General features: G+C 47.9%; 1 protein-coding gene across 11 annotated transcripts in view; it reads left to right on the forward strand.

Moving 5' to 3' along the window:
• Nucleotides 1–17491, forward strand: part of TUFT1 (tuftelin 1) — a 41977-nt gene extending 24486 nt beyond the window's left edge. For 3 of the 11 annotated variants that reach the window (XM_086718217.1, XM_086718222.1, XM_086718225.1), the window contains 10 exons: nt 1565–1651; nt 2193–2282; nt 3797–3871; nt 6124–6237; nt 9730–9858; nt 10443–10537; nt 12244–12370; nt 14144–14227; nt 15261–15361; nt 15918–17491. In XM_086718217.1, the coding sequence (XP_086574343.1) occupies nt 1565–1651; nt 2193–2282; nt 3797–3871; nt 6124–6237; nt 9730–9858; nt 10443–10537; nt 12244–12370; nt 14144–14227; nt 15261–15361; nt 15918–15984 (969 nt within the window). In that variant the 3' untranslated portion in view covers nt 15985–17491. The remainder of the gene's footprint in view (nt 1–1564; nt 1652–2192; nt 2283–3796; nt 3872–6123; nt 6238–9729; nt 9859–10442; nt 10538–12243; nt 12371–14143; nt 14228–15260; nt 15362–15917) is intronic. The other 8 variants (XM_025935011.2, XM_025935012.2, XM_086718219.1 and 5 more) reach the window with 7 other exon arrangements.
• Nucleotides 17492–20700: the final 3209 nt, after the last annotated feature.

Genomic DNA, 20700 nt, shown 5'->3' on the forward strand with positions numbered 1-20700 from the left:
ATGTGTCTCTCCTTATGCCAGTTCCACACTGTCTTGATTACTGGCTGTAGCTTTGTTATTTTTGTTAACATTTTGTTACTATATTGTTGAGATTTATATTTCAAGATTGTTTTAGGGACTCAGGGTCCTTTGTATTTCCATATGAATTTTAAGATCAGTTTGTCAGTTTCTGCAAAGAAGCTAGCATGGATTTGATAGGAATTGTGTTGAATCTGTAGATTGATTTGGGGAGTATTGCTGTCTTAACAATATTAAGTCTTCCAATCCATGAAAATGGGATGTTTGTTCATTTTTTTAACAATGTTCTGTAATTTTCAGAATTCAAGTCTTGAACTTTGTTAATTTCTAAGTGTTTTTCCTTTTTGTTGCTCTTGTAAATAGAATTGTTTTTATATTTCATTTTGGATTCTTCATTGCTAATGTATAGAAATACAACTATTTTTTGTATATTGATCTTATATCCTACAACCTTGCTATAATCTCTGATAATTTTTTAGTGGACTCCTTAGGGTATTTTTATATACATGATCACTTCTGCAAATGGTGATTTTCCCTCTTTCTTTTCAATCCAGATGCCTTTAATTTCTGTTTCTTATTCAAAGTCATTTCATGGCCCTTAAAGAAAGCAAAACTACCCTATAATTGTGTCAATGTAATCATTGTTTTTAATACTTTATCGTGTATCCTCTCAAACATTTTCCTACACATATGTATTTTTTCAAAAGTTAAATCATATTATATACCCTCTATTCTACAATTTGCTTGTCCCCCTACACTTTAATGTTGGTTTATAAATCTTCTGTGTCCATAAATGTAAGTGTCTGGTATTCTCATGACTGCACAGTGTTCTGTTATAGACATACCATAATTTATGCAAGTAATCCCTCATTGTTGGACATTATGCCTATTTCGTTTTTGCAGTTATAAAGAATATTTTGCTGAACATCTGTTACTAAATTGTGTATGTGTTTTATAATACAGGTAATAAATATTTTTAAACTTTTTTTTAAAGTTTAGTTTGAGAGAGAGAGAGAGCAAGTTTACATGTGTGAACACACGTGCATGTGTGAGCAGAGGGAGGGGCAGAGAGAGGGAGAGAGAGAATTCCAAGCAGGTTCCATGCTGTCAGCAAGAAGCCGATTTGGGGCTTGATCCCACAACCATGATATCATGAACTGAGCCTAAATCAAGAGTCAGATGCTTCAGCTTAACCAACTGAGCCACCCAGGTGTCCCAATAAATATTTTCTGGACTGTAAAAGATTCAAGCATGTATAGAGAAAAATGTGTAAATCCCTTGTTACAACCCCCTTTGCATGAATTTACATGTACGTGTGAGTGCTTATATCAGTTTGGCTAAATTTATTTCATTAGGATAAAGTTCCAGGAGTAGATTTGATAGGTCAAAGAGCAAGCCTAGCTGGTTCTAAGCCTTCTGATCTGAATCCTCCAAGTGCCACCCAGAAGGCAGTAATGTTTTACCTTTACCAGTGGATGAGCCTGCCTAGGTGGAATTAACTTTTAAGGAGCTTTCTTAATCAGTAGTGTTGTTCTCCTTGTTGAAGGTGTACCTGAAGGGGAGGGCTGGAGATAAGATGATCCACGAGAAAAACATCAACCAGCTGAAGAGTGAGGTGCAGTATATCCAGGAGGTGGGCACCTCTCCCTTGGTGGGAAGCTCACATTTTTTTGGCTCCCTCCTTTTGTGGGGTCTGGTCTTCTCCCATCTGCCACTGTCCCCCATTGAGTCAGGTATCATTTCTGACCCTCCTGTTACTCAACCAATCCACGAATCAGCAAGTATTTATTAACTCCCACGTGTCCTCTGTACCCATTGTACCCCAGCCTCCTCTCTAAAGCTGACAGTCTCTTTTCCCTAACTTTTCTTGACCCTCTCCCTGGCCTCAGCTGCTCCTTGGCACTTGTCACCATGTAACATATTACATGTTCCACTTGTTTGCCCTTTGTGTCGTGTGTCTCTGCAGCAAGAGTGTTAGCTCCAGCAGGACGGGGTTTTGTTTCCTGCTCGTGTAGGAGGGACTGTGCTGCAGCCCCACTTGCCTGGGATCCCTCCTTCCCCCAGCCAGAGCTTGGCTCACAGGAGTACGGGTCAGGGATGGGCACAAAGCTGGGTGAGTCGGGCCACTCTCTTTCCTTGTCCCAGAGCTAAGGGTTCTTGCCATCCCTTCCCAGGCCCGGAACTGCCTACAGAAGCTGCGGGAGGACATAAGTAGCAAGCTTGACAGAGATCCAGGAGACTCTCTCCAAGGACAGGAGATACAGGTAATAGGAAATGGTCAGTGGTTAGGTCCTCACTGAGGAGGTTGTGCCGGGCGGTCCCCTTTGCCGGTCATGCTGTGGGTGCCGAATCTCCCACCGCTGCCAGAAAAGGAGGGCGTACAGGCAGTGCTGGCTTCTCGGAGCACTCCCAGCCTTCCTGGGGCTCTCCAGCAGACGGGCACTGGCATTGACATGGGTCAGCCTAGGTATAAGGTACACTTGTTCCCACACACTGCATAAAAGTGGAATTCATGTGAACAAAATGACCGTTATTGGCAAAACCTCTTCTCTGTAAGGATTCTGGGATCAGTATTTTTGGAGTACAGTCTTATAAAGCAGACAGTACCTGTAAATCCAAACTTCTCATAGTTGGTCTTGCGTAATTGGGGTAACACCCGGGCTGTGAATTGGAAATCTCGGTCCTGGTCCATTATTGTGTCAGTAGCTGTCTTTGCCCCGGCATCAGAAGCTCCTTGAGGTTAGGGTTCACCCCCACCCCTGTATCTGGGATGCAGAAGGTCACCAGTAAATGTCATAGCGAACCTACTGAAGAGTACTTCTTGGGACGGACGGATAAGCCTGGGATCCTGCTTTTCAGCTTTTCTAAAATTGGAGGCTGGAAGGGTCCTCAGGGGAGAACAGTCTCTTCCATTTCACCTTTGTCCTCCTTTAGATTCAGAGTTATATCTCCTTCACTTGCACTTGGCTGGAGTCAGGGGGGGGGTGTGGGGGGGGGGAGTTGTCTTTCTCTAGTAGCCCCTGCCCTCGTTCCCCTGAGGGAAACAGGGATTCAGCAGCTAGTGGCAGCAAGGTTCCTCTTTGGCGTGAGCCCTTACTAGGCTTGTGTGGCGATTCCCCCTAATTCGCTTTGCTGTGGCTGAAGGTAGGACTTTCCCCGCCCGAGCTCCCATCTGGCTGCTGGGAGGTGCTTTGCCAGGTGGCTGAGGAATCTGATCTGCTCAGAGACCGGCCCCAAAGTCCAGGGCCCTTGTTTGCACAGACCAGCGGTCGTATGATGAATAATCAGGCTTTGGGTTGGAAAGAATTGCAGCAAAAGCCGCTTCACCTTTTGCTTTATGCTTTGTCAAACCTTGTCAGGATCCCCAAGGGGCAAGGCAGACTCTTTGTTGGTGGCAGGCAGCTGCTTGTATCCCCTGGGCTTCTGGGAGTCAGCCTGCATGTTTTCCATTGGGCTGAAAGCTTTTAGCCTGGGCCTCCCTTCAGCACTGCCCCCCCCCCCCCCCCCCCCCGGCCATACACATTCTCCACGCCTTACCTCTCCTCTCCATTTCCCACCCAGCACTTGAAGTCTTTTTTTTCCCTTGCTGCCTTCTGTTTCTCTTTCTTTCCGTTTCTTCTTCCTCTTTCTCCATCACCTCTTCCTCCTCTTCTTCCTTCTTTCTCTGTCTTTTCCCACCTCTTTCTTTTTTTCCTAAGAATGAGATCTTAGGAAATTAATGTTTCGAAGTTCGTTGTTTGGGCTGTGTTAACTACCGATTTTATTTTTCTTTGAACAGGTGGTGCTGGAAAAGCCAAACGGATTAAATCCAAGCCCCACAACACTGTATAGCAGCCCACCTGAGGTAAGTAAGGTAGGTAACGGGGAAAGCAGTGGTAACTATGTCTTTGCCAGGAGGCAGGGTATCGTCCTCCCTGATCTCTTTATTATCTTTATTATTGTTCTTTCTGTCTTACTAAATAGAAGAGTATCATTTGCTGTAAAAATTCAAACAATGGAGAAACATACAAACCCAAATCCTCCTTCTCCAATCTTTTTCCTTCAAAGGATCCACTGTGAATGGATTGAAGTAGGTGGATCCCTTTAGAGCAGTGCCCTTAGCCTTCACTACCGATTGAAATAGGTTTGGAAGCTTTTTAAAAATTTTTTAATTAAGTTTATTTATTTAATTTGAGAGAGTGAGAGAATGAATGAGTGGAGGAGGGGCTGGGAGGGCGGGGACAGAGGATCCAGAGCTGGCCCCACGCTGACAGCAGAGAGCCCGATATAGGGCTCACTCCAACTCACAAACCGCAAGATCATGACCTCAGCCAAAGTTGGACCCTTAACCGACTGAGCCACCCACGTGCCCCAGCCTTGGGAGTTTTAAAGGAGACAAGCCTGGTGCCAGACCTAGAGACTGTAATTTAGTTGATCTGAGATGTGGGCTGGTCGGCAGGAGTTTAAAAATCTCTTCAGGGAGTGCCTGTCTGGTTCAGTGGGTAGGGGCGTGTAACTTTTGATCTCAGAGTTGTGAGTTCGAGCCCCACATTGAGTATGGAGAGTACTTAAAAATTAAAGAAAAAAAAAAAACCCTTCAAGTGATTCTAATATTTAGCCAAACCTGAGTACCAATGTTCCAGTGTATTTTTCTTTCTTGCTTTTTTAAAGATTTTATATTTTTAAAGTAATCTCTTAAAATCCAGGGTACATTATCATCTCTGATCTAGTAAAGACCTCTCACTGGATTTACTGTTTGTTTTGTTTTTGCCTCTCCCCTCCCCAACTCTAATATATTCAATGTATGATTTCGGTATGCCTATAAGTGTGTTTTCAATTTTCATAATGAATTAGTGCTATATTTTATCTTTTCCCTTTTTAGCCAACACCATGTTCCTGGGGTCTATCCACATTGCTATGCTTAAATCTAGTGTGTTTCTAACTTCTACAAGTTCTAATAACTACCTTTTTTCTGTTCATACCACACTGAAAATTTTCCATGTCATTAAATAGTCTTCTAAGAACGCCATCTGAAATAAACACGTAGTAGTTATGCTTCCAGGAGCCTTTGAAATCGTTCTCACCTGCCCAGCAGCTTAGGTACAGATAGAGGGGAGGTGGCTGGGTAACTTCACGGCTAGGTTTTGGCATGTTGTGATGATCCTAACTACTCACTTTGGATGTGCAGTTTGGATTTTTTTCCCTTCTCCTGAATTACCATATTTGGCAAATGTGCTTCTGGCACCACGTTACAATAACACCTGGTACTGTTTGTTCAACTCTGTCTTCTCACAAGCTCTAAGCCCAGCGGATATTATCGTAGTTTTGAGGCAGCCTGTAAGGCGGGGCATGGTCTGGACTCAGTGATAGCGCAGCTACTGGGACCCTGGCACCGTCCTCCCAGCTGCAAGCTCCGTGCTCTGGTTTAAAGGTGTTGCTGCTTCCCACTATGTGAGGCAGGGAGAGATTTTTCTGTCAGACTTGCTGGGAGCTGGTAACTGAAGTGTCTGGTGCCTGTGCGGCAGAGGTGGGGGCAAGACCCCACATGCCAGCTCAGCGCTAACCACCAACCCACAACTGGGTGTGTCTGGGGAGAGACTCACAGTAACCTCAATGAAGACACCTTTTTCCACATTGAATGAGATTCCTGGACTCGTTGGGTGCTTTTGCTCATTCATCAGTAACCCTATAGCCAGATAACCCTGAGCCAGATGCAAAGACAAAGATGTGCCTTTGGGAAGTGCCCCTCGTGATGGGTGTGGCACTGTCCCTGCCTTGGGATGCTGTAGTCTAAAGGGGAACGTGGTCCCTGCTCTCAGAGAGCTCTGGTCTCATGGAAACAGGGCACACATGTGAGGATACCCATTAATGAATTGATACATGCATAAAAATTATTGAGTGTGTCCTAAAATCCTCAGATGACTTGAGGCTAGTTGAGTTCCTTGGAATATGAAGAGAGAGCATTTTTGTGTGATTAACTCGTCGCTCCCGGGTGCCTAAGACTAGCTGTCCCCTTGAGTGATATGAGAGGGTGGTCTGAACAAGAGGGCCCAAGTATGTGTTGTGGGGGACCTTCTCCTACACAAACACAGTGGCTTCACCTTCTCTTCCCTGTTCTGACTGTAGGCAGACACCTATATAAATGAAGATGTCGAGAGCCTGAGGAAGACCGTGCGGGACCTGCTTGTCAAGCTGCAGGAGGCCGAGCGGCAGCACCAGTCAGACCGTGTGGCTTTTGAGGTGAGATTTGGGATTGGGGGAGAAAGTGCCCCAAGGGCTGGGCTGCCAGATACAGATGCCAGTGACTTAGCACGGACTTCATATCTTCTTGGCCAGGTGCCATCAATTGGAAAGGCTGGGCTTTGAGGCCTGGGCACTTTCCTGTCTGCTTTTCCCATTCCTGGACACTTAGAGTTTTTGCTGTTCAAGGCTAGGCCACAGTTTGAAGATCAGCACTGGTTGAAGTTGGGTGGTGGTGCTGGTTCGGGATAGCAGGAAGCTCAGTCATTTCTCTGAATACCACAACAAGAATTACTGGGCTCTGGGCACCATGCAGGCAAGGACTTTGCTGTCAAGGTTACCCTGCATCCCCATGTCTGGCATAATGCCTGGCGTAAGGTGGTAGGCACTTCTTAAGTGTGGACTGGGTGAGTGGATGGAGCAGTGTGGTTGTAGAAAGATCTGTGCCCATGGAGTCAGAGGACTTGAAGTCAAGTCTTTACTTTGAAGAACTTTGCGATCTTGAATGAGTATCTTAGTTATTATTACAAAAGTAATACTGAATTATTATGATGGAAGATTTAAAAAGTACCAAGGTCTGTAGAGAGTGAAAGTCCTCCACTACAGAAAGCGTGAGAAGGGGCACCTGGGTGGCTCAACCAATTAAGCATCCAACTCTTGATTTTGGCTCAGGTCACAGTCTTACAGTGGTGAGATCGAGCCCTGCATCGGGCTCTGTGCTGAGCATGGAGCCTGTGTAAGATTCTCTCTCCCTCTCTCTCTTCCCCTCTCCTGCGTGCGCGTGCTCTCTCTCTCTCTCTCTCTCTCTCTCTCTCTCTCTCTCTCCCTCCCCCCCTCCTCCTCTCCCCGTCTCCCCCTCTCCCCCTCTCCTGTGTGTTCTCTCTCTCTCCCTCTCTCTTTGCCCCTCTCCTGCGTGCGCTCTCTCTCTTTGCCCCTCTCCTGCGTGTGCTCTCTCTCTCTCTCCCTCTCTCTTTGCCCCTCTCCTGCATGTGCTGTCTCTCAAAAACAAATAATAATAATAAATAAAAAATAAATAAAAGTGTGTGAGGTCTTCCATACTTTACAGAAAATTCTTTGAATATAAAATGAGGTACACTGGGCAAACACTAGGCTTCTATGTAAGATTAACCATCTGTTAATTATCTGCTATTGTTCATCCACATGTAAAGTATTTCTGTATCATAAATATGTAATGATAGGATTATGCCCTGCCCAGGTATGCCAGGAGCTGGTGGTAGGAGGAAGCCCAGCCTGAATGCTTCTCTTTCATGGGACTAAGAGAATTTTTGAGAGAGATATTGAGGGGGAGGAAGAAAGCACAGGGAATGATCACTCGCCTTTACAGATGATCAATTATTTGAGCCATTAATTTGACCTCTCTAAGTATTGGTTCCAACTTTTGTAAAAAGGGTCATGGAATATACTTCACAAGTGTGGTGTGTGGATTGAGTGAGGTAAGATATGTAAGTCTATTTACTGTTTTGAAGGTTTTTAGAAATATAAGATAACCTATATTTTTCTTGGTGATCCATTTAGTCAGTTTTCCTATCCTAAATAGTTGGGACTTAGTGTAATACTGAGATTAGTTTGGTCTCAGAATACAGTGGCTGTGCAGTAAAGGAGTTTGCTGCATCGATTTCAGATTCCACAATTTGGGTAATTTGGCTGATGATGTATCAGTTTGGTGACCAGCTATTCACTATAGGAGGAAGGGGATGTTGAGGCTGTAACGTTGACCAGACTGTGGATTTTGGAAAGAATTTCTACATTGAGAGGCCTTGTGAAGTACTTGTTGGTCTTGGCCATACATGGAAGGGTCTGTTAGCTCTGGGTTTCAAAGCTTGAATGAAGAAGTGTCTTGAGTAAAAGCCTGAGGCTAGAAGGTCCCGACAGCTATAGCCCCCTGCCCACAGTTTCTTAGAAAGGGCTGCTCTTGGTCCATAGCACCTGCCTGGGTTGTTCCCACCACCGGGGTAGGTTGGCACCCCATCTTACGACTAAGAGGGTCCTTCAGGGAAGTGCTGACTGGAGCAACAGGGACAGATGTGGCAGAGGAGAGTGTGATCCTACAGCAGAGTGTGAGGGTCAGGGCCTGGCCCTCTATGCCCTGCTCTGAGTGCACATCAGCCTGGGTGCAGTGTTGTGTACAGATAGGAGAGGTTTTGTTTCCATGTTCTTGCCTGTGGGGCTGGCCTGTTCCAGGCTAATATGGGACATCTGGAGGATTTTCTCATCTTTGCTGGTAAACTCGACTCTCCAATCTACTTTTCTGAACCAGGGATCAGCAAGGGGCAAGATTGCCACTTACTGTGAATACAACATGCCCATAAGCGTGGGTTTTCTGCTCTACTAGCAGCTTGCTGTCAGGGTTTGCAGTGGGTTTGCTCTGGACAGGGCTGGTGTGCGGCTTGGATGTGTCCACCACATGTCTCTTCCCCGATTCTGACTTTGGGAGGAGTCAGACAAACTGCCTACTTTAAGTGTTCTGTTTCCCCAGGGCTGCCTCTTTGAGAGGTTATGGGGATTCTTTTTCACTAAGTGACTAGGGAGTCAGTGTGGGGTAGCTGGGAGGAATTGAAATGGATGATGAGGTCACTGTTCTAGCACTGGCTCCATCATTCCCTAGCTGTGTACCCCGGGGAGATTGGTTGGCTTTCAGTTGCAACAGGAGAGGGTTGGACAGATGGATAGCAGTTCCACTCACGATGTCTTTGAGCAGTGACTGTGTGCCCCAGGTGCTGTGCTGAGCTCTGGAAGTGGAATGGTGCTCCAGTTCCCTGCTAGTGGCCCACTGGGGGGTGCACACGAGTGACTGGGCCAAATCCACTCGGTGCTACAACAAAGAAAGGCACACAGGGGAAGGACCCCTTGCCTGGGTGTGAAGGCTTCTGGAAGAAAGGGCGTCTAAGCTAAGTCCTGTAGTTGGCATGTGGAGGACGGGAGGCAAGTTCTTCCTTTACTTTCCTTCTCAAATTCTGCCTCCATCCCTCCCAAACTGGCTTATCATCTGTGCTAAAGAGCAGTTCTCTCTGGTGCTTACTAGTTGCCCTTCCAGGTGCCACATTGTCCTTTATATGCAGGCTGCAGGATTGCTTGATGGGAGGAAGAGTGGGGACACCGAAGGAAGGATGTGCAAGGTGTGCGCCCCCAGATTCTTTGCGTTTGCATTTGTAGGAAAGCCGTGGCACGGGGTTAAGCTTGGGTGGCACTGGAGGACTGGTGGGGGTGTCGAAGAAGTCCTCCATCCAGAAAGTGCTTTTGGGTTCCAGGTGTGACTCTAAAGTAGTGCCCAATCAGTCCTGTGCCGGTGAGCCCTGGAAACGGAGATACCCTGCTAGTTTCCCAAGTCATCCTAGAATCTCAAATGGGAAAGAGAGAGTTGCCTCCCTTCTCCTCTCACTGTGCGCAGGGTCCCGGGGTCTCTCCTGAGGTGTTTTACCCATGTTTGCTTGTTGTCCTCCGCCCCCTTCACCCATCCCTGTCCTGTCTTAGGTCACACTCAGCCAGTGCCAGAGAGAAGCAGAACAGAGTCGAGTGGCCCTTCAGAGAGCAGAGGACAGAGTGCAGCAGAAGGAGGCAGAGGTTGGAGAGCTCCAGAAGCGCTTGCTGGGCGTGCAGGAGGTGACTGTGGGAGTCTCACCTTCAGGGCCTGACTCCCGCGCTGGGGAGTGGGGGCCCCGGGACTCACTGAGATGGCTGCAGTCTCCTTTTCTGACCAGCTCCAGAAAAGCACACTTCACGGTTTCCTCAGCAAATACCTTCGAGAACCTTTTCGCCTTTAAGGAACAAGAGGTCTTCCTCTCAGCTCAGCTCAGCCCTCCCTAACAAGAGCTGAACCCGTTTCCATTTCAGTCGGGTTGTTGTACAGCTGCCCTTTATGGGCTTTTGAAGACTGTTGTGAAGGAACTGCTGGGCCTGGTTTCCCAGGGACCAGTAGCCAGAGCCAGCAGGTGGGCCTGATAACGCAAGGCTGGGCTCTCCGTCTGGGTAGCTGGGTGAGGCTGGGAAGTTTCTGTGTGCTGAGGGTGGGAAGGGTTATCCCTGACACGGGAGGGCACCCCATCAAACCAGCTTGGCCTGCTGCTCTTTGGCAGCTGTCCAGGCCCGGCAGGGACTGAGCTCGAGCCCTCGGGCCCCTCTCACCCCAAACACAGAAACCGCTTTCGTGTCCTCATCCTAGATTTTCTTCCCTTTGGCCCATCCAGGAGCATCAGGCCTTACTGGTGAAGGTTAGGGAGGGGGAGACGGCCTTGGAGGAACTGCAGATCAAGAACACTGACTGCCAAACAGAACGAGAAAAGTAAGGGCCCTTGTTCACTGTGAAGCTGGGGTGCAGGGAGAAGAGGGCGGGCCATGCTGCCTGCAGCTCCCATGGTGGCCAGACCTGGGGAGGAAGCTAGTGCTGATGTCAGATCTTCCAGCCGTGACTCACCATGTGGCTGCTCGGGATGGGGCCCCACCCAGGGAGATACTGTTTGGGAGGCTGCCATCTCTGGGGAGTTCATTTTCTGTGGAGTAGGAACTAAAGAAAATGCTTTCATGGTGTCAGAGCCAAGGTCAAGTAAGCTGGTAAAACACCTGCTGTTCGCTGTGGCACGTTATTCCACCACTTTTCACACGGGGTATAGATGTGGTATTATGGCGCCACAGTTCCCTCCCCCCAGAACGGAGAACAACGGTAAATTATTTGAGGGTAAAATCAAGTAACTTCCTCACTCGTCATTTCATTGAGAGCTACAATGAGCAGCCTCGTGAAGAGATGCTGAACGTCCTGTCACTTGAAGCTCAAACTGAGACCCACCTGTCAGCAGCGGCATGTAGGGGATCTCTGGGATCCTTTCCACTCCAAGTTAGAGGGTTTTACAAATTCCCTCTGATCACAGGGGATCAGAGGCCCCAGACTATTGAAACCTACAGGGCAAAGTTTGGGTCATTCTGGACATTTAAGAATTTGGAAACTCTTTATGCTGCTGGCAATTAATAAATAAGATCTCAAATGATAAATCAAAGTTAACACCAGCATATGGGGTCTATTCTCCATGGTATAAGTTAGATCTTTTTAAGTTCAACAGCCATCACCTGGAAGGCCTTCTAAGGCGTTCCATGTCTGTTAAGACATGATCCTTGCCTTCTTGGGCCCCTCAGTCAGCTGGGGACATCGTCTTTTCTAACCTGGAGGAATAACCTCTAGGTTTACTAGTCTGGGCATAGAAAATTGCAGACGTTTTATTGTAGCCTCCTTTGGGCTCGATTTCATAGAATTGTTTTAAATTACTCAGCACTCCGTCTTTCTCAGTGGTGCTCGTGGGCAGGCAATTGAGAGGAAGCAGCAGGAAAAACAAAAAAGACCCAGATAATCCAAAACAGAGGCTTGGGAATGGCAACGATAGCTATGCATCATAAAGGCTGATTTTCTCAATAAAAAGAGCCTGAGAAATAGGGCACTGGAGAGCTGAGGGTGGCTCAGATTGTTTGAGGCAAAGGGAGGATGTGAGGGGGCTCGGATTGTATGGTACCCCACCCCCACCCTCAGAGGCCTGAACTCCTAGACACCCTGCCCGGTCACCTTACCTCTGGGGATCTTGGGCCAGTTTAGAAGAGGCAGAGGAAACAGCAATGTCTGGGAATCAGGAGATTTAGGAACATACAGCTCCCACCTGAATCTTTCCAGGAATGAGGAGCTCCTCACACCTGAGGCAGTCCACTTTCTGGCAGCTTTCATGCTGAGCAAGTCCATCCTGTGTTATAAGGACTGCTTCCCTGGACATCTACCTGTCGGTTCTAGTTGTGCCGTCTGGAGCTTTCCTGTGTAACCTCCCCTTGCTGAGCTTCCTAGCTGATCTGTAGTGGCGCCTCTGCTGTGCCCTTCCAAGGTGTCCCTGCACCTTGTCCTCATGGCAGAGCACCAGGGAGTTGGGCAGAGGGAACCCAGTTCATGGAAGCCCCCAAGCCTGAGGTTGTCCCTGTGCCTGGGTAGAGAGAAAGCATCTTTTCCCTCTGCCTCAGCTTCCTGGTCTTGATCCCCAGGGCGGCTAACCTGGAAAAGGAAGTGGCCGGCTTGCGGGAGAAGATCCACCACTTAGATGATATGCTCAAGAGCCAGCAGCGGAAAGTCCGGCAGATGATAGAGCAGGTAAGCAGGGTCTGGTCTTCTGTGGCTTCAGCTGCCCCCTTGGGAGGTCACCACATGGAACCCAATCCCGGTTTCCTGTCACATCCACACTTTTGCTGTTCATTCTCCTGGGGAGCTTGGTTTATATTCCTACATGTCCCATAAAACATTTACGGCTACCAATTACAAGGTTTGAATGATTGGGATTCGCTTTTCTCCCATCTTTCCCCTTTGGTTTTGGTCATTTGCCTTCTGCTTTCCAATGGGGAAAAAAGGAAGAGGCTTGTCACTTGTACACCTTGAAGAGTGCTGGTAAATGAATAATTAAGTCACAATATACTCACTTATCTGTGTGTGGATTATCAACCTTTGTACCTCATGGCAGATTTTCTGCCTTCCCCTACCTGAGCTTTAGGGTAGCACAGTCAGGATGTGCCATTTTGCGGGGCGCCTGGGTGGCTCAGTCTGTTGAGCGTCCGACTTCGGCTCATGTCATGATCTCACAGCTCGTGCACTCGAGCTCCACGTCAGGCTCTGTGCTGACAGCTTGCAGCCTGCTTCAGATTCTGTGCCTCCCTCTCTCTGCCCCAACCTACTTGCATTCTGTCTCTGTCACTCTCAAAAATAAATAAACATTAAAAAAAAATTATAATTTAAAAAAAAAAAAAAAAGGATGTGCCGTTTTGTGGAATTGTTTTGAGAACTTAAAACCCCCTAACTGGGAGGATGAATTTGCTACATGTCTGCTCCATTAGGGCCAGGATTTTTCTGGTTAGTTCATTACTCCTTCCCAGTGTCTAGGACAGAGCCTGTCACACAGTAAGGCCTCGACAATTGTTTTTTTTTTTTTTAAGTAGGCTTCATGCCCAGCACAGAGCCCAACACAGGGCTTGAACTCACAGCCCTGAGATCAAGACCTGAGCTAAAATCCAGAGTTAGAGGCTCAACCGACTGAGTCACCCAGGCGCCCCCAAATATTTCTTGAATGAATAAGTAATTTGTATTTCCCAACATCAAATGGAATGGGTTTTGAGCCATTTATGATTTGGGATCATCAGAGTGGTGTTCTCCTCACCACCACCACCACCCCCCCCCCCCCGCCCCACACACCTGGGATAATCAAGAGCTCAATATTGACTGAAATGAGGCTTTTATAGAAAAGCAAGTGGCGCCTAGGTGGCTCAGTTGGTTAAGTGTCCGACTTCAGCTCGGGTCATGGTCTTGCAGTTCACAAGTTTGAGCCCCACATTGGCTGTCTGCTGTCAGTGCCAAGCCTGCTTCAGATTCTCTGTTCCCCTCTCCCTCTGCCCCTCCCCAGCTTGTGCTCTCTCTCTCTCTCAAAAATAAAATAAACATTAAGAAAGAAAAAAAGAGAGAGAGAGAGAAAGGAAGAAAGGAAGGAAGAAAGAAAGAAAGAAAGAAAGCAAGCAAGCTAAGCAAGTCATGGGAGAGGTGCAAAAGACTGCCTTATGTCTCTGCTGGCTCCCCAGTAGCAGGGAGAAGTTTGATGAGTGTGTACTGAGTCATTTCAAATTTTTTTTTTTTTTAACGTTTATTTTTTTTTGAGACAGAGACAGAGCATGAATGGGGGAGGGTCAGAGAGAGGGAGACACAGAATCCGAAACAGGCTCCAGGCTCTGAGCTGTCAGCACAGAGCCCGACGCGGGACTCGAACTCATGGACCGCGAGATCATGACCTGAGCCGAAGTCGGCCGCTTAACCGACTGAGCCACCCAGGCACCCCTGTACTGAGTCATTTCAAAATGAGCCCCATGGTCCCCCACATCTTTGCAGCTCCAGAATTCAAAAGCTGTGGTCCAGTCAAAGGACAGCACCATCCAGGAGCTCAAGGAGAAAATCGCCTACCTGGAAGCAGAGGTGTGTGCCCTGAGCAGCCCTGGGAAGGGAGCAGGCTCTTGAAGACAGGACTATACCTAGGGAGGGAGAGATTCTGGAGGGGTCTTCATCCTGTCTGGCTGCCTGCTCGGAAGTGAGTATCTGGGATGGCCGTTGATGTTCAGTTCAGCCAAGTCGAGTGTTTTCTGAGAACCTTCAGGGAGTCACACCGGTAAGACCTGTCCCTACTCCAGAGGGGCGCGTCATCACGGTGTGAGCCCTGCGCCATGAGCTGAGCAAAGGAGCTGACAGAGCTGGGCTGTGAAGCAGGGGGCTTTCCGTAGGAGGGGTCTTCTCCATGCCTAAGGTGATGGTCTTGATCCGCTCATAAGTTCTTAGTCTAATTTCTGCCTTTCCTCAGAACCCTTCCTGCCTGCAGACTACCTGAAGATTGCTTTTCAGGCACTGTGTGAAGGTCCTTTGCAGTGGAGATATAAAAAAAACTGGGAGCCTGGGTTGTTTATCTCCAGAATTCGCACTCTAAATTTAGAGATAAAATATGTTTAAAAAAAAAAAAAAGACCTTATAAGGAGTATAGTCAGTGTTACTGTAATAACATTGTATGATGAGTATAATGTAGCGGGTAGAGTTGTGGAGTCACTGTGTTTTACACCTAAAACTAAGGTAGCCTTGTGTGTCAACTATACTTCAATAGTGAAAAAACAAAGACCCAAGAATATCTTATATAAATGCATGTCAACAAAAGGCAAGTAAATATCTCAAGTGGCTACAAGAAATGATATACAGGAAATGTATAGGAAGGACAGCAGGGGACGATCAGTGTTGCACACAGTTCTTGAAGGAGGGAGGTAGGATCAAGAACAGCAGGATGAGGGTGATCCGGAGTGGTGAAAATGGGGGGTAAGGGGGGAGAGGGCACGCCGGTGGTGGCACGCAGGGTCAGGGTGGCTGTGACAGTAGCACAAACAGGTGGGGAGAGCATAATGATCTAGTTAAATGTCACACGTGACAAGCCAGAAAATGGCCAACGCTGACTGCACAACTCGTATTACAGAATTTAGAGATGCATGACCGGATGGAACACCTGATTGAAAAACAGGTCAGTCATGGTAACTTCAGCACCCAGACCTGGGCCAAGACGGAGAGCCTGGGCAGGTGAGTGGGGCCCAGGGAGGAAGTGAGGCAAGTGAGGACAGTGCTGAGGCCAGGGAGAGGCTTTTGTGAATCCATCTTAGGCTCTTGGTCTCTAATTTCACCTGTTCTCCACCAGAGCCATTCTCCACCCAGATCAGCGGACAGCCTGATAGCACAACCCCAAGGAGGCCCATTAACAGCCTCTAGATGTGAATGGACCCCCTGAAATTGTTTGTAAAAGTCATGAGTGTATAATGAGTACATTACTTCTAGGGAGAGGGACTTCTGTTTCCAAGAGATTCACAAAAAGATCACACACTTTGAAAAAAAACCAGAACCACAGCTGTCCCCACCTCTCAGCTGTGTAACTGCTCCTTGTTTTCTTATCGCCCCGCCCCCAAGCAGTACTTCCGCTCTCCTCATCTTTTCTTAGACGGTGCTGACGGTCAGTGGTTCAAGGCATTAGAACCAAGAGATCAGCCAACACTGGAGTGTGGAACCCTAGAGGCGAATGTGGGGGGTGGCTGTGTACAGGGCAGGCAACATGAAGCACTCAGCGTTTCCCACTTTCTTTCAGCATGAGGATATCCAAGCCCCCCAGCCCTAATAAGCCCATGCCTCTTATCCGAGTGGTGGAAACATGAGCGGATGGAGCCAGATGCCGCTGTTGCTGCTGCCTCTTGCCTGCGGAGAAGCCCACCACCCCTGTAGGCCGTTAGCCCCAACTTTGACTTCCTGACTGATCCCTGGCTGCACTCGAGGCTTGGGGTTCATGTGTCCCACTGTTTCTAAACCCCTGACCCCTGGATGCTGGGTGGACAGAGGACGAGCACCTCCTGGGGACACTGCAGCCCTTTGGAGGATGCTCTCCTGCCGGCAAGGGCCAGGGCAGTATCCTTATCCCTGTAGTATTATTTCTCTGTAGCAGAACCTCCCTTCTCTTGTAGACTGGAGTTCAGCTGCCCCAGAGTCAGGGGAGGTGACAAGATTTGCCTCAGCCCTACAAGCTGGAGGCACAGATGTCCACAGCGATTGGAGGGTGTCCTGGGGGAATGAAGTTCCCTCTGCAAACACAGATCCATTCTTAGCAACACATTGTTTGTTTTTCTACTTGTTCCACTGCTGACCCGGGCCTCCTACAGATAGACACAGGTGACCTGTCAAGGCCTGGGCAGAGTCAGTGAGCCTCAGCTTTGGCCAGCCTTGTCTTCCTGGGAGAAGAAAATGTACATTCCGGGAATAACTTTTAGTGTAAAGATTCTGTAGGGCCACAGATAGTTGCAAGTGACTTCTGTCTGCTGGGAAGGTTCCCAGCATGTCTTAGGGTTTTCCCCTAAGACGCAGTGCCAGGTAGACCTCAGTCTTCTTGACTCAGGAGCCTAAAAACTGTTTTCACTGGGTTACATCAATCTCAGCGAAACTCTTGTTGTATTTATTTTGCTAAGTTATTGGTGTTTTTCCTTTACATCTCACAATTGATTTAATACCAGAGTTTTACAGCCTTCTCTTGCGGTGTTTGGATTTGTTCCACGCTGGGGAAAAAATGTGTTCCCGCTGGACTTGTTAATTTCAGAATTAAATCTTTTCCTCTTTTTCTTCTACCTGCTTCTTTCCCTTCTTCCTGGAAACATGATTTGAACCTCAGAAAGGCAAGCAAATTTGCCCTGAGGCGTTGGAGTCTTAGTGTATGCCGTTTGGGAGAAAGGGTGATCCGAACTCTTTGGGGAAGGGATTAAATTCTTCCCCTAAACCCTCTGCACCCTCTGCTCCACAATTGGTCGGTTTTCCTGGCTCTGAATGACCCTGACCCTCACCAAATTTTAAGGCTCTTCCTGCAGCCTCAAGAAGGAGATAAGTATCAGGATGTGGTACTATAGGACACAGAAACATTAAAGATAAACATGGATCAAGTCTTGGGGTTCTAGCTGGCTCAAAGCCAGAAGGCTGAACTTGTGTGTGTTTCTGTGTATCAGGACTGGGCTGGTGTACCAGCGCCGTCCAGGTGTTATGCGTTCACTTTCCTCATTTGTAAAACCAGGGGGGCTCAGATCAGATGGACTCCAAGGGCCCTTCCAGTTCTGATGTTTTTTTTTTTCCTGTGGCATATTCTTTGTATGGCGAATTGAATAAAATATGTTAATGTGTCTCTTTGAGCTGCTGGTCTGTTCCCCGCCCCCCCCCCCAACACTTTTCTGGGAGGAAGAAAGAGGATGGTTTTAGTGTCTGTGAAAGATGGGCACCCCGCTGTCACATCTGGAAGGTGTGGTGCAGACAATCCAAACACTGAAGGACTTTGTGGCATTCAGAGGAGTTAGAATGTCCCCCTTAAGCAGCTCCGTTTCATGGTCTGGGTCTTCATTATTGGAGGTGGCCCCTAACTTTGACCCTGTCTGGGGTGGTGGCCTGGTGGGACCCCCTAAGCTGGGCCAGTGTGTTTCCTCCTTGACTGGAGAAGAAGTGGTTACGGCAGAGGCCCTGTCATTACTTAGAGCACTGGAGGAAATGGGAGCAACTCTAGGTCCTTTGCAGAAATAGCAGGCACTCTGGAAATGCTGACTGCAGCTGTTCAAGGGTCTCGTTTCTGGCTTGCTCTGGGCTCTCTCTCATTCAATTAGTCGGTGATCTTTTTTTTTTTTTTCCTTTATGCTAAGAATGCCGTTGAATGTACAACCCCCACCCCCACCCCCCCCGCCCCGGGGCATAGCTAAATTTACATGAATCTTTTCTAGACCAAAAAAACTGGAAATATAGCCCCCTTTATCCCTGGCCACTTCCTTCTAGCTTTCCTTTCTCCTTTAATGGAAAGAATGGAAATTTTTTTTCTTCGGACTGTCCTTCCCCTTTCTGCTCGTCAGCTAATTCACACTCCAGGTTTCAGAATGCGTTGGAAGCCTTCCATTCCAGACCTGGGTTTGTCTTCTGGCAGCCCAGGGCTCTCGTCTATCTTTGGCAGCCTTGCTTGGCATGGGTATAGCTAGACTGTGCTTGTTCACAGAATATGAAGAGGGTAGAAGCAGGGTGGGGCTGCTTATGGCGCCAAGACTCGCAAGGCTGGAAGGCAGGAGTGAGTGTACTGCCACACAGGAAAGGGAGGCTCTCAACCCAGGCCTCGAAGGCTTGGTGGGATGAGCGGAGACTTGGGTTGGAGATAATGAAGTGGTCTGGAGACTAGAACCAGGGCAGAAACGTGCCCCTGCTGTGTATTTGCCACGGTCTAGTGGTATCATCTCTGAAAGGAGCAGGGGCTTGTTCCAAAGACTAAGGAGGGTCTATGGGAAGAGGAAGTAGTGGAGGGAAATGTCATTTCTATCTTGGCGACCTTTTCAGTGGAGAGCAGGGACTGGAGCCTGAAGAAGGGCGTGGTGAACAAGCTGCTCCTGATTTCTGCCTGTTATGTCACTTGTAAGGCAGCTCTGTGCTGCTTGAATGTTTTGTGGAGGGAAGATGGAGTCTGCCTGCCCGGGACCTTTGCCACGAAGGCCTGTTTCTTTGAGCTGGGTGCTAAGAGCCGCCTGGACACGCAGCCAGCGGCAGCCAGCTCCCTGCAGACCTGCGGCATCGGCCCCAACGTGGGAAAGGAAGGTCGTAGAAGCACTCCTTGCCTCCCGAAAAGGGCCACTGTTCCTGCGTCTCTTCACGTGTCCCCTAATGCAAACAGAAAAGTCTGAGAGGGACATGGTATTTCAACCACGAGGTGCATGGCAACTCTTTAAATATTTAGTTAGTTATAGTTTTATTGAAATTCCAGTTAACATACAATATAATAATAGTTTCAGTGTACAATACAGTGATTCAACACTTCCATACATCACCCGGTACTCATCAGAACAAGTGCCCTCCTTAATCCCCATCACGTATTTCCCCCATCCCCCTGCCCACGGCAACTTTAATAACTGAATTTCTTTTTTTTTTTCATGAAGTTTATTTTTTAAGTTTATTTGGAGAAGGAGGGAGACAGAATCCTGAGCAGGCTCCATGATGTCAGAGCAGAGCCCAATGGGGAGCTCAAACTCACGAACCTAGAGATCACTGACCTGAGCTGAAATCAAGAGTTGGACACTTAACTGATGAGCAACCCACACACCCCTAAAACTAAATTTCTAAAGCGCAAAGTTGATTGGCACATTTTCATCTCTATTTAATCTTTTAAATCTTTTGGGGTGCCTGGGTGGCTCAGTCGGTTGAGCGTCCGACTTCAGCTCAGGTCATGATCTCATAGTTCTTGAGTTCGAGCCACGTGTCGGGCTCTGTGCTGACAGACAGCTCAGAGCCTGGAGCCTGCTTCGGATTCTGTGTCTCCCTCTCTCTCTCCCCCTCCCCTGCTTGCACTCCATCTCTCATTCTCTCTTTCAAGAATAAATAATAAACATTTTTTAAAAAATTGAATCTTTCACTATGAAATGTTCTAAGATTTACCCTGGAAAGATGCTCTGCTATGATATGGCTTAAAGCAACTTAATTTGACTGAGGAGGGCAATGTCCCTTGGGGTTCCAAAACAGCTTTTCCTCTTCAGTGAACTCTTCAGTATGTATTGCTGTTTTGTGTGGGGCCTCTACTAGTCCCCTGGGTTCCCTCATCCCTCAGAGCCACACGTGCCGGGGCTTGGGTCTGAGCTTGTTCAGGCTCTGACCCAACAGCAGATGTTAGCCCAGAGCCCTTGGCCTCTTTTCCATGCTTCGATTTAGCACTCTGGCTTTATAAGGAGAAATTGTGTCCTCGCTTCCCTGCCCCAGTTCTAAGCACCATGGCCTTGAAACTCAAAGTTGGAGACCTAAATATTCTCTAGACCCTCTTCCTCCAGGCTAAGGACAAAGGAGATGTTTTTTTACAGGTGAGTCATTTCTAGCTCCACGTGCTCTGCAGGTTGGCGGTGAGACTTTTGAACTCTAAAATGTGTGTGGCCTTTCTACTGGAATCTGTCTTCCCCTGGAGCCTTCTGGGACATGGGACTGAGGCTAGATGGTGACAGGATAATTAATTTCCTGACAAGGGGTTGGTTGCCAAATCATAGACCACAGGATCTCAGCCAGCGGAGGGGTGAAAAACCAATGCTCACCACTTATCTACCCGTTCAGTGCTGCTTACATGCCTAGGCCTTTCCTTCCTGTCATTGGTATTCTGGGCACTGTGTCTCTCTCTGTGTGAGTTGGCCTACGTAAAACATACTGTTGTGGGGGGACAAATTTGAAAAACACTGCTGTTTAGAAACAACTCAGTTTTCCATCTGTCTTTCCACTCTACTGCTCAAACAGGACACCTCACTTCTGATGCTACTGGTCACCAAAAGTGTGAGATTTTCCCCACACCAAGCCACTGAGGACACCAGCTGGGTGTCCTGCAATTTAACTCCCTTCTGACA

This window comes from Puma concolor, chromosome C1 (assembly GCF_028749965.1).
Source record: "Puma concolor isolate L17-30 chromosome C1, mPumCon1.1.hap2, whole genome shotgun sequence".
Lineage (NCBI taxonomy): Eukaryota > Metazoa > Chordata > Mammalia > Carnivora > Felidae > Puma > Puma concolor.